The 24,690-nt window shown below is 48.3% G+C and overlaps 1 protein-coding gene across 1 annotated transcript in view; it reads right to left on the bottom strand.

Moving 5' to 3' along the window:
• Positions 1-24,690, bottom strand: part of GPR158 (G protein-coupled receptor 158) — a 394,899-nt gene that overhangs the window by 15,269 nt on the left and 354,940 nt on the right. The window contains exon 8 of the mRNA XM_090047374.1: positions 460-598. Coding sequence (XP_089903500.1) covers positions 460-598 — 139 coding nt within the window. The remainder of the gene's footprint in view (positions 1-459; positions 599-24,690) is intronic.

The following is a 24,690-nucleotide window of genomic DNA, read 5'->3' as shown; positions in this document are numbered from 1 at the left end:
GCATATAAATCATTATGCTTCATGCACAAACTAATACAATTTTTTTAAATCCAGGATTTTAACTTGCCAATCTTTTACACACCATAGTGAATTCACATAAATCAATATGCTTATCTGCATTTCTTAGTGATACAAACCAGTGTGCAATGTGTAAATGAATCGAGACAGGCAGTAGTTCTAAGAAATCTACTGCATCACAGAGACTGTTTTTTTAAATCTAACTGGCCAGTAACAAATCAATTACTATTCTGAAAAAAAATAATTATATGACAAATAAGTTGACTGTACATATTTTCCAATGCTATGGGAACATTTTGGTGTTTAATAACTGCTTAATTTGCAGATTCAAATATTTATGTGACCTTCTATTATGCATCCTATCCAATTTACCATTTTTAAATTGCACCATAAGAAACCTGAAAGATAAACAGTTAATTACTAGATCTACAGATCACTTGCCTAATTGTATGGAATATAGCAGAGATAATGAGCTCATTGTGAACTGCAACAGCCATATAACGTGGCTCATGAAATGCTGATGGGACTGTCCGCACTGCATAGCAGAGATAAACACCCCACAAGAGGAATAAAAATTCAGCTGTGAGAAGAACAAAAAGAAATAATTTGCCATTAGTTTATAAATGAAAAAGAAAGGAAATTTGAAGTTATATAACATGTTCTGTATATGTGTGTATATACAAATATATACACTTATAGACAGTATATATTCATAAATATATACATACACACGTCTTAATATACTTTTAGATGTGGAAACTGTACACACTTCAGACATTCTGTTTAAATTTTTACACAATGTACAACTAGATCTAGAATCTTTGTCTTCAAGGGTGTCTATTTTTTTCAATATACAAATTCAAAGACAAGCCTCTAATAAATCCATATCCATTTCTCAAATGGTAGCTTAGCAACTTGGAGATATTTGTAATATATTTTTATAGCTCTGGAAGCCGATATAATTGCTACTGCCATTTTATGCATTTAATTTCAAAGGTTTATAACTGCGATATCAGTTCATTTTGGATTAAAACACATCCTCCACTCAGTTTAGCTAATTCTGTTTTGCCTCTGAATTAGAATATTATGAGTCTCTGTTGAGAAGCCTAATGATCTGGTAATTAGAACAAGTGACACATTTCTTCCTAATATGAAAGAATTAGGTAATGAAGGAAACAAATTAAGGATGAGTAAAGGCTCACGGCCAGCTCATATCATTCCTGCTACAGCTGACTGAACTGAATCTTACCTTTAGAGCTTGGATTCCAGTGGACATTTGTATTAGATTCATTTTGTTCTTAACACAATTACTTCACCTTAGCCAAATATACCTCATATTTCAGGAACCCACCTGCCTTTTTCAGCCTCTTATCTACTATTCTTGGAGGCTTTTGAGAGAACAGACCTGGAAGTGGCCAACCCTATCTGGGCCATGCTCTTCAGTCATGTCCCAGGGCTTTCTCTGAGTTCTCAGCCAGTGTCAAGATATGACAATGCCTACATTGGATTGGGTTTGCTGAATGTTGTGATGAGTACCATTATACCCCTATATTTACCATTGCCCATTTCCTGTATATATGAAATTACTTTGCAAACCTCAGGTTAGATATATTAGAAACATACCTTTATCACATTTTACCCTATCAAAAGCACCAGTTACAGGTTCTTTTATTTTCTCAGAAAACAGTGAGCACAGTGACCCCAATAATTTTATTTTCAGTGTTAAATAACATTTCACTGAAGGGTCATCTGATATTTTATCAGAGAATAAAAGTGCCAAGAGGTCCATAAAAAAGTCTTGCTTCACCTTATAAACCTTGTTTTTCTCAAGACTCTCTCAGCAGCAATACAACAGTATTACAAACAGCTCTGGCTGAGCAGCTCCATGGGGAGAAGGATAAAGGCAAATGGTTAATTTCTAGTTTTGTTAGGATTCTAAATGTTTGATCCAAAATAACTGGATCTTACTGGTCAAACTGGTACAGCTGAGGTACTTGGATGAGACCTATGGGGGCAGTGTAATATAGTCCCATCTCCATTCGTGGAGCTCCAGTGCTTCTGAAGAGAAGGAAGGTCTTGGGACTGAAGTGCATGAAGCTGGAGAGGATGAAAAAAAAACACACCCTAGCTGGGATCTCCTTTCCAGTGGAAGTCCCTGTATCCTCTTGCACTGAGGATATTTATATGGGGAAGGCGTAGCAGGGAGTGAGCCAGGAGAACTCCAGTCAAAAGAAGGAAAAAGACTGCAGTAGTGGAAAATTACATTATTAGGAATACAGACAGTTTAGTATGTGATGGGCAAGAGGACTGGCATGACAGCAAATCTCATGAGACATACTGACCCATTTGTTAGGAGTGCTGGGAAGGATCCAGAGGTGGTGATCCATGTTGGCACCAATGACAAAGCGCAGGAGAATATCTTGGAAGCTAAACGTAGGCTGATAGGGAAGAGACTTAAGCCCTGGAGCCCCACTGGAAACATGTTCAGAAATGTTTCTAGTACTACACTCTAGTCCAGGGAGGCAGGCAGATCTGCAGAGTTTCAATGTGTGGATGAGGAGATGGTGTACAGAGGAGGGGATTAGGTTTATTGGGAACTGGGAATCCTTTTGAGACAGGAAGAGCCTGTTAAGGTGGAGCTTGCCCCTCCTATACAAAAATGATACCAAACTGCTGACATGTAACATTAAAAAAGGTGCAGATCAGCCTTTAAACTAAAAATGGAGGAAAAGCTGACAGGTACAAAACAGCACATGGTCCAGATGGATGCTTCCATTAGGGGTGAAACAATAAACAGTCCAGATCCTCCCAAAGAGGATGAGGAATAGGATGGAATGGCTCAAATTAAACAGGGAGGAGCAGCAAAAAAAGAGAGGTACCCAGTTTAACAGGATGCCTCAAAGTAGACACCTAGGCACAAATAAAAAGTGCATTTAGGCAAATGCCAGAACTCTAAGAACCAAGATTGGGAAGCTAAAATACTCGGCATTAAATTAAAATCTTGAGACAACAGGTCTCTCAGAGACATGGTGGTTAAGAAAAAATAATATCACTGTCTACCATAATACCCAGGTACAAACTATAAGAAATGGGCCATATTCAATTCAGATTCAGATATGGCCCGAATTGGGGAAAGTTATTCGATTTGGTGGTTTGGATCACTGTCCCTGATTGGATTTGGTGGAATCTGAATCTGAAGATTCAATGCTGATTCGGAGAATCAGGGATTCAGCTTTAAATGTTTTTCCTACATACCTCGAGGTACCAGGCAGCTTGTGAATGCTGCAATGCTGGGGTGGATGGAGCATCCCATAGGAGCACGGGGCGGGGAGCTCTGCGTGCTTGGCAGCAAACCCGGAAGTGGACCCGACATGCTTCTGGTCCACTTCTAAGCCTGCTGCCACACAAGCTGGGGAGCCCCCCATGCTCCACTAGATTTGAATGATCTTCCACTGGCAGCATTGATGGTACTTTTTTAGTGACTTGGGGTGTCTCCTATATGTTGTCCATATCTCAGCTCCATACAGTGAGGTGGGGATCACAGCTGCTTGACAAACCATGAGCTTGGTTTCAGATATGGTATCATAATTTTTTAATACCCATCTCCTCAGGCATCCAAAAGCTACACTTTGCACATTTAAGGTGATACTGGATTTCTCCACTGATGTTGTATGTCTTCTGAGAAACATGGCTTCCCAGGTATGGGAAATACTCAGTGTTCTTCAGAGTCTCACTGTGAATCTGAATTACCAGAGCTGAGGGACTGGTCATTAAGAGCTTGTTGATAGAGGACCTTAGTGTGTTATTTAATATCTTCATCAGCAATTTGGATGAGGGTGCAGAGAGCACCCTCTTCAAGTTCGCAGATGATACCAAGTTACAGGGCAAAGTTAATACACTGGGGGGCCTGGAGCAGATACGGGCCAATCTGGACAGGTTGGATCAATGGGCAGAACGAAATAGGATGAAATTCAACAAAGATAAATGTAAGGTACTCCACCTAGGGAGGAGGAATCCCCAGCACACCTATAGGTTGGGGGATCTTGGAGTCATAGTTGACTCCAAGAAGAACATGAGCCGGCACTGTAACGAGGCTATCAACAAAGCCATCAGGGAGGGCTCCAGAGATGGTGTCTTCAGGAGGGATTCGAATTCTACAACCACAAATAGCACTTCCAGGGAGAAGGCTTCCTAGGATGGGATGATCTCCGTCTCTTTCCTAGAGGTAAGCACCTGTTAACCTGCAAGTTGGCTGATCTCCTTGGAAGAGTTTTAAATTAGGTGCAATGGGGAACAGGGAACCGATGGTCGAGGAGAACCCAGGGTTGGAAAGCCACAATCGAGGCACCGGACCTAACCAGGTAAACACTAATGGGAACACATGCCATCAAGGCAAATGGACACCAAGAGCAGCCACTGGGGGGCTAAAATGTCTTTACACAAATGCCAGGAGTATGGTGCATGACTCGGCAGTAGGCATTGAGGGGTACAGGTTGTATAGATGAGACAGAGTGGGGAGAAAAGGCAGGGGTGTAGCTGTCTATGTTAAGGAGCAGTACACATTCTGTCATCAAGGCAGGAGTGGAGGAGGGGAATACTGAGGCATTGTGCGTCAAAATCCGAGGAAAAAGGCTTGGTAGTGGGGGTCTACTACAGGCCTCCTCCCCAGGATGATGAGCTAGATGGGGTATTCTCTAAGCAGCTTTCAGATGCCACACAGGCAAGCAAGGCAGTGGTCATGGGGGACCTAAATTTCCCTGATATCTGCTGGGAGGAACAGGTGGCCAAAACAAGCTGCTTATGGAGGTTCTTACACTGTGTGCAGGACCTCCACCTAACCCAGATGGTGTCCAGTCCCACCAGGGGTAGCGCCTTGTTAGACCTGGTCTTAGCAATAGGGGATGATCTCATGGGGGACATGTGAGTACACAGTAACCTGGGTGATAGCAACCATCACTTGGTAGATTTCACTGTCCAGCAAAGGGTGAGAAAAATATCCAGTGATGCTAAAGTTTTCATAGTTTCATAGTTTCATAGTTTGTAGGGTCGGAAGGGACCTGAGCAGATCATCTAGTCCGACCCCCTGCCATGGCAGGAAAGAGTACTAGGGTCAAATGACCCCGGCAAGGCGTTCATCTAACCTCCTCTTAAACACCCCCAGGGTAGGGGCCAGCACCACTTCTCTTGGAAGTTGGTTCCAGACCCTAGCCGCCCTGACTGTGAAGTAGCGCCTTCTGATATCTAACCTAAACCTACCCTCTGCCAGCTTGTGACCGTTATTCCTGGTCACTCCTGGCGGTGCTCGGGGAAACAGTGACTTCCCCAATGAAGTTTTAGACTTCAGAAGGGCCAACTTTAGTAAACGGAGAAACCTAGTCAGTAAGGAGGTGAAACTCAAGAGCATCAAGCTAATGGGGGTCCAAAAGGGTTGGAAGTTTCTCAAGGGAGTGATCCTTGGGGAACAAAAGGAGTCTATCCCGTTATGCAGGAAAGGGGCTAAGGGGATAAAGAAGCCCCGCTGGCTGAACAGGGAGCTTCAGGAAAGACTGGAGGCAAAGAAAGAGATCTACAGACAGTGGAAGCAGGGGGCAGCCACCAAGGAGGCATACACCACCCTAGTGTCCTATTGCAGGGAATCAGTTAGGCAGGCCAAGGCAGGACTGGAGCTTAGACTGGCTACAACAATCAAGGACAATAAAAAGTCCTTCTACAGATACACAGCGAGCAAAAGGAAAGTGTAGGGCCTCTGCAGGACAAATCAGGTCAGTTGATGGTTGATGCAGAAAAAAAGGCAGAGCTCTTCAATGAGTTATTTTCTTCAGTATTTCTTAAAAATGACCAAGACAATTCCCCTACCTTGAGCATAGACAGATGTCCAAAAGGCACCAGACCGCCTAAGGTTAGTGCTGACTTAGTTAAAGAGCACTTGGAAGGGCTGGATGGGTACAAGTCAACTGGCCGGGATGACCTGCATCCACGGGTGCTGAAGAAATTAGCCAGGCTGAACTGCTGGCATGGCTGTCTGAGCTCTCATGGTGCCTGAGGACTGGAAAAAAACACAATGTGGTGCCCTTTTTTTAAGAAGGGAAGAAGGGATGAGCCAGGTAACTTTAGGCCAGTCAGTCTTACCTCTATCCCTAGGAAAATACTGGGAAAAAATCATCAAAGAGTGTATTTGTGAAGGCCCAGCAGGGGAAACGATGCTAAAAGGAAACCAGCATGGGTCACAGGTAGATCCTGCCTGATAAACCTTATAGCCTTTTATGACCAGGTCACACACTGCCTTGACAAAGGAGCTGAGGCCAATGTTATCTACCTAGATTTTAGGAAGGCCTTCGACACTTTGCATCCTATTCTCATAGGGAAGCTAACGGGCTGTGTTGTGGGTGCCTACATAGTCAGGTGGGTGGCTAACTGGCTTAGGGACTGTACCCAGAGAGTGGTGGTGGATGCGTCGTTCTTGGCCTGGAAGGAGGTGAGCAGTGGGGTCTCGCAGAGTTCAGTCCTTGGACCAGTGTTATCTAATATCTTCATCAACGATTTGGACGAGGGTGTGAAGAGCACCCTCTCCAAGTTCACAGATGATACCAAGTTATGGGGCAAAGTTAATACACTGGAGGGCAGGGAGCAGATACAGGCCGACCTGGACAGGTTGGATCAATGGGCGGAACGAAATAGGATGACTTCAACAAAGATAAATGCAAGGTACTCCACCTAGGAAGGACACCTACACGTTGGGGGATGTCCTCCTCAGCAGCTCAGAGGCTGAGAGAGATCTTGGAGTCATAACTGACTCCAAGATGAACATAAGCCAGCAGTGTAAGGAGGCTATCAACAAAGCCAACTGCACCTTGTTGTGTATTAGCAGATGCATGATGCTCCCCCTCTATGCAGCAGTGGTCAGGCCACAGTTGGAGTACTATTCAGTTTTGGGTGCTGCACTTCAAGAAGAACACGGCGAATCTGGAGAGGGTTCAGAGGAGGGCCACTCGCATGATTAGTGGTCTCCATGAAAGACCCTACGTGGAGAGGTTGAGAGATCTGGATCTCTTCAGCCTTTACAAAAGATGGCTGAGGGTTGACCTTGTAGCCACCTATAAGTTTATCGGGGAGGACAGCAGGGAATTGGGCATGTGCTGTTAACCAGAGTGCTCCAAGGAGTAACTAGGAATAATGGGTACAAACCAGTGGAGAGTAGATTTAGGTTAGACATTAGGAAGAGTTTTTTTTACAGTAAGGGTGGCCACAGTCTGGAATGGGCTTCCAAGAGAGGTGGTACTATTACCTAACTTGGAGGTCTTCAAGAGGAGGCTTGATAGACACCTGGCTGGGGTTGTCTGACCTTGGCCCTCTTTCCTGCCTGGGGCAGGGGGTCGGACATGATGATCCACTGGGTCCCTTCTGACTCTATAATCTATGAATCTACCTCTCTACTTTTACCTGCATTACTACAGGTAATTACTGCCTTCCGCCCCCACCCCAGCCTGTCCCTCACCCCCTCACCTCCATTTCCATTTTCACTGACTGGATTTCTTGCCTGCATTGGATGCCAGCCTCTGGCTTCTTTACTATTCCTTCCACCCAGGAACAACACACACACAAACTGCAGGTGCTTCCTCAGCCTGACAAATGGTTTTTAAACCCAAAATCTGGCATCCCAGGCTAAACCACCTGGAGCCTCACAACTCCACTGCAGCTAGCAAGCCTCAGGCCCGTCAAAGACGTGACGGGTCTGGGCTTTCCCCAACCAGGGCTGCGTGCATGCATGTGGTGGCTGGAGGTCATGGTGCCTCCTACTCACCTTTCACCAGGGAGATCCTTGGTCCTGGTACTTCCTGGGGCTGCCGTACCACCAGCAGTCCCACCAGGCCTCCCTGATCCTGGCAGAGTGCAGTTTTAGTGGTCATGCCCGAGACCTGGGGCTCCCTCCTTCCCCATAGACCATACCTCCAAGTTCATCCTGGCATGGAAGCTCAGCAGGGACATGTTCTTCCCTTGCTGGCTGGTGATGCAGTGACTGCCCCCTCCAGCTCCGAGAGCAGGGCATTAAGTGGTTTAAAAAAATAAAATGGAAATAGGTGCAGACAGAAAGAGGAGGGTAGCACTCACTGCATCTGCAGGTGGAGCTTGGGGATTCCCAGCAGCGGGAGGTTCACCTTGAGGAACACCAGCTACTTCACCAAACCAGGATCCAAGCAGGTGCGGTGGGGTGTCACTACATCCCCAGCAATGCTGAACCCCCTCTCACTTGGAACACTCATTGGTGGTTAGGACAGGTGCACCTGGGCAACCATGGCCAGATCTGGCCACATCTGGCTGTAGCTTGCCCAGTTGGCCAAGGGGCCACACAGCAGCAGGTCTACATCCTTGGTGAAGTAGGCAGCCACCAAGGCCTGAGTGCTACCTGCCTGATGGTGAGGTCTGGTACCTCTGGGTCCTACCGCAGTAGCCATGCCCTTGGCCCACTTTGGCAGTGCCTGTGGTGGAAGAGGAGATTGGCTGGTGGATGGCATGCTAGCATGGGATAGTGGATCCCCCTCTTCCATGTTCCCCCGCCTCCAATGTCCCTGACTCTCTTCACCATCACTTCTGTCCACTGATTCAGGCTTTGGCTGCTGCATATGGTGCCCTTCATCCTCGGGTCACACATGGCAGCCAGCATGTGGACAGTAATGGACCAAGCCATTTCCTGATGCCCTCCTTTAGCTGTCTCACCAGTGCCTGGAGGTCTGGTGACAGTGGGTTGCCTGATCCAGGAACATTGATCCCCTGGAAGCTCTCTATTTAGCTCTGAAGTTCCCTTACTACAGGGATCACCTGGCTAAGGAGGGCATCACCAGTGCTGAGGGCCTTGGTGGCCTCAAGGAAGGGCTTGAGGATCACCAAGATCTGGGAGATGGTATCCCACTCAGCCCCGTTAAGGGGGCCACTGATCCCAATCTCCCTGAGCAAGGCCATCTCATGGATGGCCTTCTGTTGCTCCAGCATCCTCTCGAGCTTCAGGTGTGGAGTTTCACTAAGTCTCCACATCCTGCATGATTTTGTGCTGCAGGATGTTCAGCTGTGCTTGTTTGTCCCACAGCATCTTTGCCCCCCTTGATGCTCCGGTGGAAGTAACCTGCCACCTTCCTTCATTTGGAAATAAGCTTGTTGGTGGTGCTACAGCTGTCACCAGCAGCACTGTCCCCCTCCCAAGATGTCCCTGACTACAAGGTGGAACTTGTGTGCCACACAACAGATGCCACAGACCACCTTTACCATATTGGCCTTACTGTCAGTGACCACGAACCTGCAGGTGAGCTCGCCCTGCCCAATGAGCCGCCCCTGCACCAAGCAGTTCATGGCCCTTATGATCTCTGTTACCATTCTGGATCCCATGATCTCTGGGGGCCAAGCAGTTCATGGCCCCCACGATCTCTGTTGTGGGACTCATCCATCACTTTGGTTTGAAGGAGAGCCCACTGACAGCCTGGCTGGTCGCACCAGTGCCTTGTGAGGGAGAGCTAGGTGTGATCTCCACTCCGGCTGCTCCAGATGTCCAAGGTAAAGTGTAAGGCCACCTGTGGACCTGCCTTTCACAGCTCCTCCCTCAAGTACTCCCTGCATGCCTCACAGGGAGGGCATCACCGTCCTGCTGAAGGTGGTGCATGTGTACACTTAGTATAATGGAGCCATGAGTGCCACGAGCCACCTGAACCCTGGCCACTCAACTAAGGAGAAGGGCTGTCCATCCACAACAAGCACCTTCTCAATGCTCTGGGTGATCTTGCTCACCCTGGCAATGCGCCCCTCCTTTCTGTCTGCCTTTCCCCCACTGTTCCAGGGTCACTTGCCTCTGTGTGGGGGGACAGGGGCTTTGGAACAAGACGGGGACTTCCCTTTGGGCATGCTCCCACTGGTTTCAGGCTGAGGAGGAGCTATGGCAAGGGGGCAGTGCCTACGAAGATGCATCAGCGTCCCCATGGTGCTCATGTGTTTTGTTCTCTTGCTTCAGCTGGTTTGGGCTCAGCAGTACAGGAAGATAGTGTATGTGGGATCTTCCTCCAGCTCAAAATGATCCCAGCCCACACTACCAGCTCACTTCTGGAGTGCAGGTGCATGTGTGGATACTGCAATTTTCCCCTCCTCAGCAGGCAGAGCCATAGCGACAGGTGGAGAGGGCTCAGCTGAGCCACTTGCCTCCGCAACCTCTACCTTCGCCTCCTCTGAAGTGCCTTCTGGGGAAGGAGACCTGGGTCTAAGGGAAACTTGAGGGGTGTGAAGAACAAAATCAGATGATTCCCCCTCATTCCCCAGAATTTCTCTTACTATTGCACTCAGCTCCAGCTCCAGCTCTTCCTCTGGCACTGGAAGAATCAGCATGGGAAGTGAAATGGGGTGGAGGAGACTGTCATGTTGGTGCTGCTTGTTGTCAACGTGTGTGTGTGTGCGGGGGAGGGCTATGGCTGGTGTTCTTGGAGGGGATGCAGATTCAGGCACAGGCAGTGGCACTGGCACTGCTCCTCTCTTCTTACTGCCTGTACTAGTGGAAGCCTCATGCCTGCTTGTTGTAGCAAAGAGGCTGCATCTCAGTTTGGGGGGGGTGGGGCGGGACTTCCACCTCTCCCTCTACCCCCTCTTCCACCCCTCCCTGAAGCCTTGCCAGCTGCCTTTCCAGCATGCTTCCTGGTGTTTTTCATAGTATCTTGTCTTCATAAAAAATATAAATGTATATATGTGTTTTCCAATATAAAATTCTATAATATACTTGCAATATAATAAATAACATCAAAATATATAAATGTATACGTGTGTCTTCCTATATAAATTCTATAGTATAATATGCAATATAATTATGAAATTGAAAAGAATAAATCAATTGATATATATAAAATAAAAGGGTCTAGAAAGAAAGCAAAACTAGTGCAGAATCCCACTTGCTATGCTAGCAAGTAGGAAATCAATGACAATAGTAGCCTTTGTTGTCTAATGCTCAGTAACTGACTCCAAGGCATAAAGCAGGCCAGCTCAAACAATGGTGCCTTTTATGCTGTTTTTCCATCTCTGCCCCAAAGCACTAGGATTGGAAGGGACCACAAGGAAGGATCAGTCACTGGCCAGCTGCACAGTCAATGTCAGGGCAGTCCTTCCCTCTCTTCTCCCTCCCTCTCCTTACCTTCTGTTTCCCTACAGGCAATTTGAAACTTGAACTGTTTTGAAACTTTCAAAATGTTTTTACTGCCCTTGTTTCATTCTGAGGCTGTTTTGAAGCCTTTTGTTTCATTTCATTTTCGCTGTTTTCAGTTTGAAATGAGTCGAAATGGTGTTGAAACAAAACAGTCAGCGAAATTACACAGCTCTAGTAGAGAATGGCCAGGGGCCTGGTGGCTAGAAGGGATGAACCAGAGCTAGTGTTTCAAAGCCAGCTCTGATATAGTGGGCCCAGGCTATATGGCCTAGCTAGATTAAAGGGGCAGAGGCCATGGAGGCCGAATGTAACAATGTTACGGTAACACCTGCAAGGCTTAGGGCATTGTGTAGGGGAGGATTGGGGAGGATATGCAATTAATACCTAAGGCCTGAATTGACCCTGAAGTGGCACAGTTATAGAGTGAGGCCCAGTGAGGGGCCTGAAGCCCAGTGAGGCCCAGTAGGGTGCTGGGGAACCCTGGGGAGGGGGTTGAATGGGGGCCACATAGGTCTGTGGGCAGCCTCTCAATTATTATTATATCAAAGCATGAGAGCAAGAAGGGAAGGCACCATAGGGGAAGAGTGGGACACAGTCACAGAGCCACCAGGGGGCATAATGGCCACCCTTGGGACCCTGACGTACTACAGTGGGTCACCACTAATCCAGCAGAGAACCAGAAGCTGGAAAACGTGACCAGTGAAATGGCTTGCTGCAAAACTTGGGATCCCTGGACAATGATGGACATAGCCATAAGCAGTAGGAGCGTGAGCAAGGGCTGTGCAAACCCAGCCCTCACTTGTCCTACTGCTGCCCAATCCAAGACCCATGCCAGATCACATCCTTGATCTGTGCTACTGCCTGATCCCTCACCAGTGCTGCTGCCCGCCCCTGAATCTGCACTGCTGCCCATCTTCCCCTACCTGTGCTGCCCCCTGTTCTGCTAATTATGCTGCTGCCTGATCCTCAACATGCACTGCTACTGGCCCCTGGATCTGTGCTGCCACCCAATCTCCCACTTGCATTACCACTCACCCTCAGATCCACACCACTGGTCTTGGACTCACTGCAGCTACTTCTGGCTCCATGGATCTGGCCCAAAAGGAGCTTTAATGGTTAGGATCTAGCCAGGGCCTGGGGTGAGTTTGATATAATTCACCCCATAATTATGCACTGCATTATTAGCTACCCTGCCAGTGAAGCTTGTTCCCTTACTACCACCTAACTGCTGTTTTTTTTCTGCCTTCTAGCATAATGTCATCTTTGATAATAAAGAACATTCACAGTAGTGTAGGACAGGGTAGAGTCAATGCAAGCAAAATCAGAACAATACATACATTCTGAACACCACCTCTGAGCATCTTTTTTCTTTTTTCTTCCAGAACCAGACTAAGTGAGAGAACTCCAATCCCTTCTTGACAGAAGTGATAAGTTACACAAACTACGTGAGCTTAACACAAAAATGTCAGTGTAGCAGGGCACTAAGGTGCCTGCTACTGATAAACAGTAATATGGGCTCAGCTGCTAGTCACCAGGGCAGCACAGGTGTGGGTTGCCGAGACAACCAGTCTGGTCAGCTGACCAGAAGGGGGCAGGGCCTGGCCTATATAAACAGCCAGGCTGAGACCAAAGCCAGTTCCCCTCTGGCAGCCAAGGAAGGTGGAGCTCTGCTGGAGCAAACAGGGCAGGCAGAGCAGAGAAGCCAGATGGCCTGAGCAGTTTTGCATGAGGATACTGGGTGGAGGAAACCCTAGTAGGGATATGGATGAAGGTTAGCCAGTCTGGCTTGGAATTTTATGTTGTAACGAGGAGTGTGAGTTTTCTGTATTGTTGTGGTATAAAACCGGAGGACCAGGTGAGGCTGTAGGGGTGGAGGAGGCCTCATAGGAGCTCCCCAGTAGTGGGGGGGTTCCTGGCACCAGAGAGGGTGCTGCGTTTTGGGGTGTTCCGAACCCAGCCCCAGGGTGGGCAGTATCGGGAGGAGCCCAGTATGGGTGCAGGCGAGAAACCCCAGTGGGGTGCAAGACCCGGAAAGGGGGTCTGGAGGCCAGGCACGGTTGCGGCCACCTGACCCTCGATTGTGAGGAGGCCAATGGACGTGAGACCCGGGAAAGGGGTCTGGGGGCCAGGTATGACTATGGCCACCGAGCCTCAATTGCGGGGATCATGAGGCAAGGCCCCGGTGCGGGCTACGAGAGCCGTGGGGAGACAGGCCCCGGTGTGGGCTACGAGAGCACAGATGGGCAACAGAGACGAGTCCGGGGACCCGTGAGGGCACGGGTGACTCTGGGACTCATGTGCAGCCCAGAGGTGGGAGTGCACCGGGCAACTAGACAGAGCCAAGATACTCAAGGCACTGTGCCAAGGAGGGTTAGAAAGGCAGCCTCCCTTTAACATATTACCATCAAAGACGTGGTGGGCAAGATAGCAAGGGTGCATTAAACCCAATTTGGCACAGTAGGTAGGGGGCGCTAGGGGAGTTCACGGCACCCCTAGGTCATGCCCTGTCACAGTCAGTAAGTGGCTAAGTACAAAGAAAAGAAGAATTTTTTAAAAAAACAGTCTTTGAAGATGCATCTAGTAAAAAAATGTAACCAAGTTTTTCTCATTTTCATGAGTATAAACCCAGAGTAACTCCAAAGTTGGCATCATAGAGAATTTATATTTCCATGTATGTAAATGAGAAGAATTTGACCTCTCACAATATCTCAATGCAAAAGCATGCTATGGGTCAATTTGAATAAGGTTGCCAGGGAATAAATAAAGGCAGAACTGGATCCTAAACCTAAAGGAAGTCCAAGATTTTCATCTTTCCTATTTGCAGGAAGCTTCACTCTGATTACAGTGTAACTATGGCTTTCTATGCCAATAACAGTGGAATTGAGAGCAATCATATACTGCAGCACAGCTAACTTTTACACTATTTAATATAAAATATTTCTATAAATGCTTTACATTTAGAACAGAGACACAGCATTTCTGACTATAAAAATAATTAGTATGACAACTTGTATACTGCACACATAGGAATAAACTTTTTGAATGCGAAGTAAAATAATACGGTGAATATACTCTTTGAACCCAACATTGCAATATTTTAATTAGCAATAACAAACAAAACATTCTGCTTGAGAAATAATTTATTACCAAAAGTACTAATTACATGGCTTAATATACCATGTAGCAGTTGTGCTTAAGGGGGAAAATCAGGTTTATATAATTAACTTCAGACTAACACTGCAATTTGTAATGAAAATCTGAAGATGTTAGAAAATGTTACTGTTTCTATGTTTTTGATACACTGGGCTACACATTATAGTTCTGAATATAAAACAAGAAGGGGCCATTTTAATTAGGGCTGTGCGAAGCTTCAGTTTGTGATTCGATTTGGAGAAGATTCAGGCATTTGGAGATTTAGAGGGCAGACTTTAGGGGGAAACAAACTCAGAAGAGGAAGGGGGAGCATGGGGAGGGGGGAACAGGAAGGGGGAAGGACTGACATCTCTAGCTCGCCAGTGAGTGTGGTTTGTCTCTGACTGCCCTTCCAATCACAGTGTCTGGGGGAGGGACATAAAAACATCATAAAAGCCTCTGTCTTATCAATAATCAATCAGACCAGAGTCAACAAATCACACAGCGCTCACAAACAAAAGAACTTGTCATTGACAGCCTGCCACGCATTCAGATTCAGAACAAGACCAGATCAAAGAACACAACAGTAACACAAACGCACCACATATATATCAATAGGTATTGTGAGAGCCTGGTCAGCACTCACCAAAGGCGTGTCTCTGGCCAGGGACAGGAATCACTTCACGCTGCGACATCCAGGCTACAACGGGAGCTCCCTATCTGCACCAGCCAGCCCAGCTTTACCTCTGCACCAGGTGAAGCGGGTTGGAGCCAATCCACAGTGTGGGCTATATCTGAAGGCCGGAGGTGGGCCGGAGGGTGGAGGGACGCTGGAGCAGAGCCAGAAAGTCGAGGAGCCAGAACTGTGGGTGAGTCCTTGATCCAACTGGGAGGAGGCAGTGACACCCTCACCACAGGACTGAAGAGAGGGTAGCAGAGGCCAGCTGGCAGAAGTGGATCTGGGAAATATCCCTGGGAACCGCGTAGGTGAGGAATCGGCCTGAACTGCTTGCTGTGGCATTTTTTTTCTCTATACCTTTTTTTTCCCCTTTTGCTTTGATCTCTCCCATGGATGTCTTTCTACTGGTCGAAGAGTTCTGACCAAGACCAGGTGTCTGCTTAGAAAGTGAAGAGAAGCGGGACCCTGAAGAGGCTCTGTGGCTGAGACGAGGATAGGCAGAAACCCCGAACAGCGAGGACCGTGCTCCGTCTCAAGCTGATCATTCCGGAGGGAATCCCCAGCTGTGGAAGCGGCACATGCCAGTAATTAAGCTTACTGTGGTTTAGCTTTAAAGTCCTGGGGAAGAGACCAGGGCGGGAAGGTGACCGCTGAAGATCCTGGGGGAATGGCCCCAGGCAACAGGGCACCAGACCTTGCAGATGCTCAGAAGAAGAAGAGGGCAAAGTTCAAAGGACTTTTAAAAAAAAAAAAAAAGGGAAAAATAATATAATATGTAAAATAAAAAAAAAGAAGAAGGTGGAATTGGAAAATTGGCTCCGGATTGGTCCTTTCATCATTTCGGGGTCCGGGCTTTGGGCAGCCCCTGTGATTGATCTAGGCGTGAGACGGGCAGTCACCACCTCCCTTTTGCGGATCTCCTATATCATCAAAGTCATGGCAGGCAGGAAAAGAAAGGGCGCCAGATCTCACCCAGCTTGACCGTAGGGGCACAGCCACCCCGAGGGGCCAGTGAATGTCAGCAGGACATCGGGGTATACGTTCTTTACATGTTGACTGCCCAACAGTGTCAATAATCAATAATCAATTAGACCACTCAACAAATCACACAGCACTCAGGAACTGAAGAACGTGCCACTGACAGCCTGCCACACATTCGGATTCAGAACAAGACCAGATCGAAGAAGAACACAACGCACACACAACTTTTCCAGTACAGGAAATATTAATATGAAGCATGCTGGAAAGGCAAGTGCTAGGTCTTCTTGCAGGGGAGGGAGTGGGGCTAGAAGGAGTAGGGGGAGACCTAGAGCTGCAAGTTCCCCCCACACCCCAACATAGATGCATCCTCTTCCCAAGCAGCCATGAGGCTTCTGCTGCCAGTGGGAGCAAGGAGGTGGGTATAGTACCCGAGGTCCCTGCACCACCTCCCCTAACTCCAGAAATAGGAACCAGCAGCAGAATAACAGTCTCCTGCACCCCAATGTCATCTCCCAACATGAACCTCCCATTGCCAGGGGAAGAGCTAGAGCTGGAGCTGGAACCAGGGGACCTGAGCGCCCGGGCTCAAGCAATTCTGGGGACCGAGGGGGAATCAGAGTTTGTGCTCCACACCCCTCAAAGTTCCCCTAGACCCAGGTCTCCTTCTCCAGAAAGCAGCACCTCGGAGGAGGTTGAGGTTGTGGAGGCTGAGGCAAGTGGCTCAGCTGAGGGAGCTCCTCCTGCTGTTGTGCCTCAGCCTGCTGAGGAGGGTGATAATTCCCACCCTCGACTCAGACACAGGTGAGTAGTGTAGTGTGGGAGCATTTTGAGCTGGCAGATGATCCCAGGTTTGCTATCTGCCAGCACTGCTGAAGGCACATCAGCCGGGGCAAGGAGGTGAAACACTTTACCTCCACAGTGATGTTGCTGAATCTCAGGAGGCAGCACCCCCTTGCCCTTCTTCCTGCTCAGCCTGGCACCACTGTGAGCATGCTCAAAGGGTAGTCCCCCATTCACTCCAAAGCCCCCATTCCCCCAAAGCAGAGGCAGGCCACCCTGGAACAGGGGGGGAAAGGTGGACAGAAAGTGGGGGCAAGTTACAAAGGCGAGCAAGATCACCCAGAGCATTGGGGAAATGCTTGCTCTGGATAGCCAGCCCTTCTCCCTAGTTAAGCATCCAGGTTTCAGGCAGCTTATAGTGCTTGTGGCCCCATCTTATCAAGTGAAGTGCCTGCATGCACCACCTTCAGCAGGACAGTGGTGCCATCCCTGTATGAGGCATGCAGGGAGTACTTGAGGGAGAAGCTGCACAAGCCAGGGCCACAGGTAGCCTTGCACTTCACCTTGGACATCTGGAACAGCTGGGGTGGCGATCACCCACACAGGGCACCAGTACGATCAGTTGGGGTGTCAGTGGGCTCTACTCCAAGCCGAGGTGCTGGATGAGTTCCACACAGCAAGGGAGATCATGGTGGCCAAGAACCACATGGTGCAGGGGTGGCTCATTGGGCAGGCTCAGCTCATAGTCACTGACAATGGGGCCAATATGGTCAAGGCTGTCTATGATGCCAACTTTGTTGGCATCCGCTGTGTGGCACACAAGCTGCACTTCATAGTCAGGGATGCCTTGGAAGGGGAAATCACTACTGCTACAAGCCAGGTGATTTCAAAGTGCAGGAAGGGGGTGGACTACTTCCACCGCAGCATCAAGGAGGGCAAGATGCTGCAGGAGAACCACGCAGAGCTAAGCATCACACAGCACAAAATCATGCAGGATGTGGAGACTCACTGGAGTCAGAATTCCACTGTCTAATCTATACTGAATCCATGAGTCTCTGTACCTAGGAGGCTGATAAAGTGAAGTTCATAGGCCTGGCTCTGAAAAGTGGTTTGTAATCTGTTCCCTCTTAGGATCAGGCCTGAGAGACTGGAGGCAGAGTGTTTTTTTGGTGAGGAATGTTCCCCCACAGTTACATGGGTATTGTTGTCTTTGATAGATTCTGGTGCTTGTTTGTGGGGCTACTCAAGATAGTTGGCAGGTTTCGTGTTTTGAGCTGTAGGAAGTTGGCTTAAGTTCTGGTTATGAGGTTAGGTGCCACTTTTCAGAGCTAGGCCTATGAACTGCACTTCATCAGCCTCCTAGGTAGTAGGTACAGAAACTCATGGACTCAATATACACAGTGGAATTCTGGCACACTGCAATCTGCCAGACATCTGAATCCCCAGGTACCTCTGCACTTTTACCTGTGCTGCTATATGCCCCTTTCCCCCTCACCCCAGCCTGTCCCTCACCCCCAATGCCTCCATTTCCAGTTTTACTGACTGGCTTTCTTGCCTGCATTGCGTGCCAGGCCAGCCTCTGGCTTCTTTACTATTTCTTCCATCCAGGACCAGTAGACACACCAACTGTAGGTACTTCCTCAGCCTGACAAAGGGTTTTTCAACCCTAAAACTTCCTAATACACATAAACGTATAACCATAAAAACACAAGATAAGCCATCACATACCACGAGTAACATATATCCAACACAACATGTTTACTTCTTGCTGTCGATTACTTTATAAAAAGAAAGGCTCTGTGAGAGTTCAGTTAGGCTACCTTACATGCTGCTGGTGTTGAGGCACCTATGTTATTTTTACCTGCTGCCATTTACAGTGGGGGACTGGACCAAGGCTGTAGGGGAGGAGGAGGCCTCACTAGGGTACACTGCCATGTGGTGCAGAGGCCCTAGCACCAGGAAGGGTGAACCTGAACACACACACACACACACACACACACACACACACACACACACACAGAGTGAGGGTGTACCTAACAGAAACAGACTAGGTGCTCTTACTTGAAAGGAAATAAGGGCCTGACAATTCAGTTTGGCTACCTTAGATGCTGCTGCTGCTATTGGTGCTGAGCCAAGTACATTATTTTTACCTGCTGCCGTTTACAGTGGTGGACTGAACCAAGGCTGTAGGGGAGGAGGAGACCTCACTGCGGGACACTGCCATGTTGTGCAGAGGCCCCAGTACCAGGGAGGGTTCACCTGAAAACACACACAGTGTCACCCACCCATGTCACAAGTTTTGCCTGTCAGCAGCCAGAGGTGCAGAGCCCCAGAACCCAGACTCCCCCTGCACCTATCTCCTTGACACCTGGCAGGTTTCATGGCCACAGCAGGGCCTAGAAGGCCTGCATTAGTTTTTTTCACCTCCCTGTGCCCTAAGAGTGGGAGCAGACATTTGTGCTTACTGTAGGGAAAAAGGACACTGGAAGAGGGAATGCCCAAAGTTGAAGGAGAAGAGAGAGGGTGGACCAAGGGGTCGCCTCATGCGGGCAGAGGAAAAGGATGAGGACACAGAATGAAGGGGACAGGGATCTAAGACCACTACCCTTCGGGTTGGAGCCCGAGAAGATCCCATGGTAACTATTAGGGTTAGTGGCAAAGACTTTGAAGCCTTGGTTGATACTGGGGCTACATTTTCAATGATTCCAGAAACCACCCCCCTGTGCAGGAACTAGTGAACAGCATGTTCTTGTGGAAGGGATTGAGGGAACGCAATCCCGACTCCCCATTTGTAAGCCACTTCTCACCAAAGTGGGGGACCATTTGCTTGAGCACTCCTTTGTATATTCTCCAAGTTGCCCGGTTGCGCTACTTGGACGAGACCTACTCACAAAACTGCAAGCTGAGATATTTTTCAGAGACGACCGGATGGTGGTCCAGCTACCTGTCAAGCAGAGCTCGAACTATCAGATGGCTCTCCTGGAGGACCGACACCCTGTAGTAAGTTCTGAAGATCACATGACTGGAGTAGACCCTTCGGTATGGGCTGATGGAACCCCTGCGCGAGCTAAGTCGGTCTCCCCGGTAAGGATCATACTCAAGGATGGGGAGGGGCCCATTCGGGTAAAGCAGTATCCACTCAGCCGAGTGGCCAGAGCTGGACTAAGCCGTTAATAGAGAAATACAAGAGGTGTGGATGGCTAGTGGAAGGGTCCTCACCATATAATACCCCCATTCTTGGAGTGCCGAAGGCGTATGGGGTCTCATATAGACTGGTCCAAGACCTGCGAGCAGTAAATAAGAAGGTTCTTTTAGACCACCCTGTAGTCCCGAACCCACACACGATTTTGACACAAGTACCGGGGGAAGCCGAAATAGTCTCAGTGCTAGATTTGAAAGATGCTTTCTTCTCCATTCCTCTTTACCGAGAGAGCCAAAAATTGTTTGCTTTTGAATGGGAGGACCCAGATACTTTCCATAAAGCCCAGCTCATGTGGACGGTTCTCCCACAAGGATTCATAGCAGCCCCCCATATTTTCGGACTTGCCCTTCAGAAGGACTTGGAGGAGTGGAAGGGATCACACCCTGCAGTGACTCTCCTCCAGTATGTGGATGACCTGCTGGTTGCAAGCCCAAATTTGCAACTCTGAGAGGAAGCCACCAATCATTGCTAAACACCCTAGGGGAAAAAGGATATAAGGTCTCTAGAGAGAAAGTCCAAATATATCAGCTTCAAGTTACATTTTTGGGATATAAGCTCTCAAAGGGAGTCAGAGCCCTGAGTGCGGATCGCATACAGGCAATCCAAGGTCTAGCCTCACCTAAGTCACCCAAGGAGCTGCGGGCATTCCTAGGGCTAACTGGGTTCTGTCAACTATGGATACCAGATTATGGTGGAAAGGCTAGAGCAACTGTATGACTCCCTGACTAAGGAGAGTCTCACTGAATGGAAGTGGACTAAAGAAATGCAGCACGCCTTTGATTTGCTTAAGGCAGCATTAACCCAGCCCCCTGCCCTGGCTATCCCAAATGATAAAAAGCCATATCGACTGTATGTTCATGAGAATTGAGGGGTTGCATCAGGGGTGCTGATGCAACCATCAGGCCCAACTTGGAGACCCGTGGGATATTACTCAAAGGTTCTAGATCCAGTTGTGCTCGGGTGGCCAGCCTGCCTTCGGGCTGTGGCAGTCACAGCAGTGGTTGTTGAAGAAGCTCAGAAGATAGTCATGGGTGCGGACATGGAAATACACACCCCACATGGAGTTCCCCAGATTCTAGGGACTGAGGGGGGAAAGTTTCTCAACCCCTCCAGACAATCACGGTATGAGATATTTTTGCTCTCTAATCCAGGACTTACTTTCAAACATATCACACAGCCTTGAACCCTGCAACCTTGCTGCCGGAACCAGGGAGACCAACGCATGACTGCCTTGAGGTCCTGAATCAGACCACACAGGTGCGACCTGATCTTGCTGAGGACCCAATTGAGAACCCAGATGCTGAATACTTCATAGACGGCTCCAGCTCTGTCATCGATGGAAAAAGACGAACAGGATGTGCAGTGGTAACCTTGGATGAGGTAGTATGGAGGGAGTCATTGCTGAGCTCATGGTCGGCACAGGCCGCGGAACTCACTGCGCTCACCCGAGCATTACAGTTGGGGACAGGCCGGCGGGTTAATGTATATACTGATTCTCGCTATGCATTTTCTACGGTTCATGCGCACGGACTATTGTGGAAAGAAAGGGGTTTCATTACGGCTTCTGGGAATAAAATTGCTAATGGCCCTCAGATTATCAAGCTACTAGATGCACTCCACCAGCCTAAAGAGGTAGCAGTCATTCATGTGCGAGCCCATGGAAAGGCTGCTGAGGAAAAGCATAAGCTTGGAAACGCAAGGGCTGATGCGGCTGCAAAGGAAGCTGCATTTATTGGTGGAGAGGTGGAAGAAGTATCCAGGCAGGCCTTGTCCCATGCCGTATGGCCATACGTCCGGGATCTAGTCCCGCAGTATTCCCCTGAAGAAGATAAAATTGCACAGGAGGCTTGCGCAGGAAAGAACTCCCATGGGTGGTGGATAGTACCAGGAGGGAGAGTCATGATACCTAGGCCATTGCTTCGGGAGGTGCTGCACCAGCTCCATGCAAGTACCCATATGGGAGGCTTGGCTATGGGTGATCTAGTGATCGCCAAGCAGTAGCCCCAGGGCTATATGTAGAAGCTCAGCGTATTGCTACCAGGTGCATCACATGTCAGAAAGTAAACCCTCGAACGAAACCTCCTGTTCCAATGGGAGGTAGACCCTGGGCAGCGTACCCTGGACAAGCATGGCAGATTGATTTTGCCAAGCTCCCACGATCTGGACATCATAGGTTTTTACTTGTCATGGTAGACCAGCTCTCCAGTTGGGTCGAGGCATGGCCCACCAGGACTGCCACTGCGGCTACAGTAGTGAAGTATCTGTTGCAGGAGATCATTCCCCGGTATTCTCTGCCCGAATCCATCGAGTCGGATCAAGGACAACACTTTGTGGGAAAGGTAGTTCAAGAAGTCGCACAAGCCCTCAAGATCACTTGGAAACTATACACACCATGGAGACCACAGAGTTCAGGACAAGTGGAACGCATGAATAGGACCTTAAAAACTCTACTCACCAAGATCTGTATTGAAGCACACCTTAAGTGGCCTCAGGCATTGCCGCTAGCTCTTACTTGCATTCGAAACACTCCCCAACGAGGCATCAAATTAACCCCATATGAAATTATGTTTGGCATGCCTCCTCGGGTTTTACCTCTTGGGTTGCGAGAAAATGTAACTTTTGAATTAGGTAATAGTGAGCTTCACATGTACATTATTGCTTTGCAGTCTGTCTTGTCTTCTCTTCACAGGTATGCAGCCTCCTTTCAATGTCTGCCTTTAGACGTTCAGGTACATGAATTCCGCCCAGAAGACTGGGTCTTGGTGCAGCGGTGGAAAAAGGAACCTTTGACTGAGCGGTGGAGTGGCCCTTTCCAGGTACTTTTAACAACCCACACCGCTGTAAAGATTGCCGGCCATGACCTGTTGGATACACCATACCCGTGTGAAATGACATCCACGAGCGTCAGAGGACACCAGCTCCCAGGACGAGCTCACTCCGGAGGCTGAGCCGTCCTCGGAACAAGAAGCCAGCAGGTGGATCTGTGAACCTACTGGTGATCTCCAAGTGTGCCTGAGGCGGCTTAGTCAGAGTCCAGAAAATCAGATAAGGAAGTAACAAAAGAAGAGTTTAGGCTGTATTCAATCTCAAGAGAGGGAGGATATGGCGGGAGTCTTAATATGCCTTGTTGTTATCTATGTAGTAAAGGAGGCAGGATCGAGCAGCCCTAGCCGTCACTCTATATCCCCGTCCCCCTCAATTGCTCCCCCAGAAGCAAATTTGTATGTTGACATGATGGAAAGAATTGCAGGTACCTTCAATTTCACCAACTGCTGGGCCTGTGGGGGACTCCAGGAGGTCGGAGGACGGTGGCCTTGGAGGGCTTTTCCTCTGGCCCCAAAGTGGCTAGTGAATAGTAAGGCGGATGTTAGAAATACTAGTCAGGAATAGGATGAAAACCATAGCTGGGACCTTTCCCAGGTAGCACTGGAGGAATATTGCATCAGTAATAATGGTACAGGAAGGAGTTTAGAACATAGCCATTGTGCATGGACCTTGAAGGTGCAGTGGATGAACCTTACAAAATCAGAACAGAATTCTTATCCTAACAGCTCAGGGTATGATCGGTTAGTGTGGCAGCACCCTAATGGAACAACTGCGTGGTTTAATAAGTTTTGGAGTGCCACAAATCAAAATAGTAATTGGACAGATTGTACAAACAATACCCAGGATGGGCTATGGGAATGTTCCATGAGAGGAAACCTCACAGCTGCTGGTCCTTTGAGTCCGGGAGGGGGCTTGGGGTTTCCTGAGATGCCCTATGGTTGGGCCCCTCCAAATGCCACTGATAGAGAAAATAGGGCTTTAAAAGGACACTATTGGATTTGCGGACGACGGGCCTATACAATACTACCACAAGGGTGGGTAGGAACCTGCTACATTGGGGTGATTATACCAGCTTTCTTTTTATTACCGTTTGAGGTTGGAAATAAGTTGGGGATCTCTTTGTACGATAATTGGAAGAGGAACAAGAGAAGTATTGATGTAAGTTTAACACAGGGTGGCTCCCAAAAGTGGAAGGAGGATGAATGGCCCCCTCAAAGGATTATTTAGTATTATGGACCGGCCACATGGGCCAATGATGGAAGTTGGGGATACCAAACACCAATATACATGTTAAATAGAATTATCAGGTTGCAGGCAGTTTTGGAAATAATTACTAACCAAACTGCCACTGCTCTCGAGTTACTGGCCAGACAGAGTTCTCAGATGAGAGAAGCCATATACCAAAATCGAATGGCCTTAGACTATTTACTCGCAGAGGATGGCGGAGTCTGCGGAAAGTTCAACCTTTCTAATTGTTGTCTCCAAATAGATGATAACGGGAAAGCAGTCTTAGAAATTGCCAAAGAGATTAGGAAAATAGCCCATGTACCAATACAAACGTGGAAAAACGCGTGGAATGGGGACTGGTGGTCCAATCTGCTTGGGGAGCCTGGTGGAGGAAAGTAGGGTTTGTATTTTTGTGTGCTCTGGCTGGGTTGATTTTTATTCCTTGCCTTATTCCCTGTTTCATAAGATTGATAACGACCACGGTTGAAGGAATGAAAGTTGCGACAGTCCCCCTCAAAGCGCAGACTGCAGCAAAGGTTATAGTTCTTAGAAAGATTCCTCGCAATTATCTTAATCTGTCTAAATAGGAATGGGAAGCAGAAAGCATCTTGAGGGGGGAATATTGTTAGAATTGCACAGCTTGACTTGCTCTTGATAAGGGAAGCACATTTCCCCCTC

This window comes from Crocodylus siamensis, chromosome 5 (assembly GCF_052110815.1).
Source record: "Crocodylus siamensis isolate JL-2025a chromosome 5, ASM5211081v1, whole genome shotgun sequence".
NCBI lineage: Eukaryota > Metazoa > Chordata > Crocodylia > Crocodylidae > Crocodylus > Crocodylus siamensis.
The sequence above is the reverse complement of the archived record's forward strand: the minus strand, read 5'-3'. Positions and strand labels throughout refer to the sequence as shown.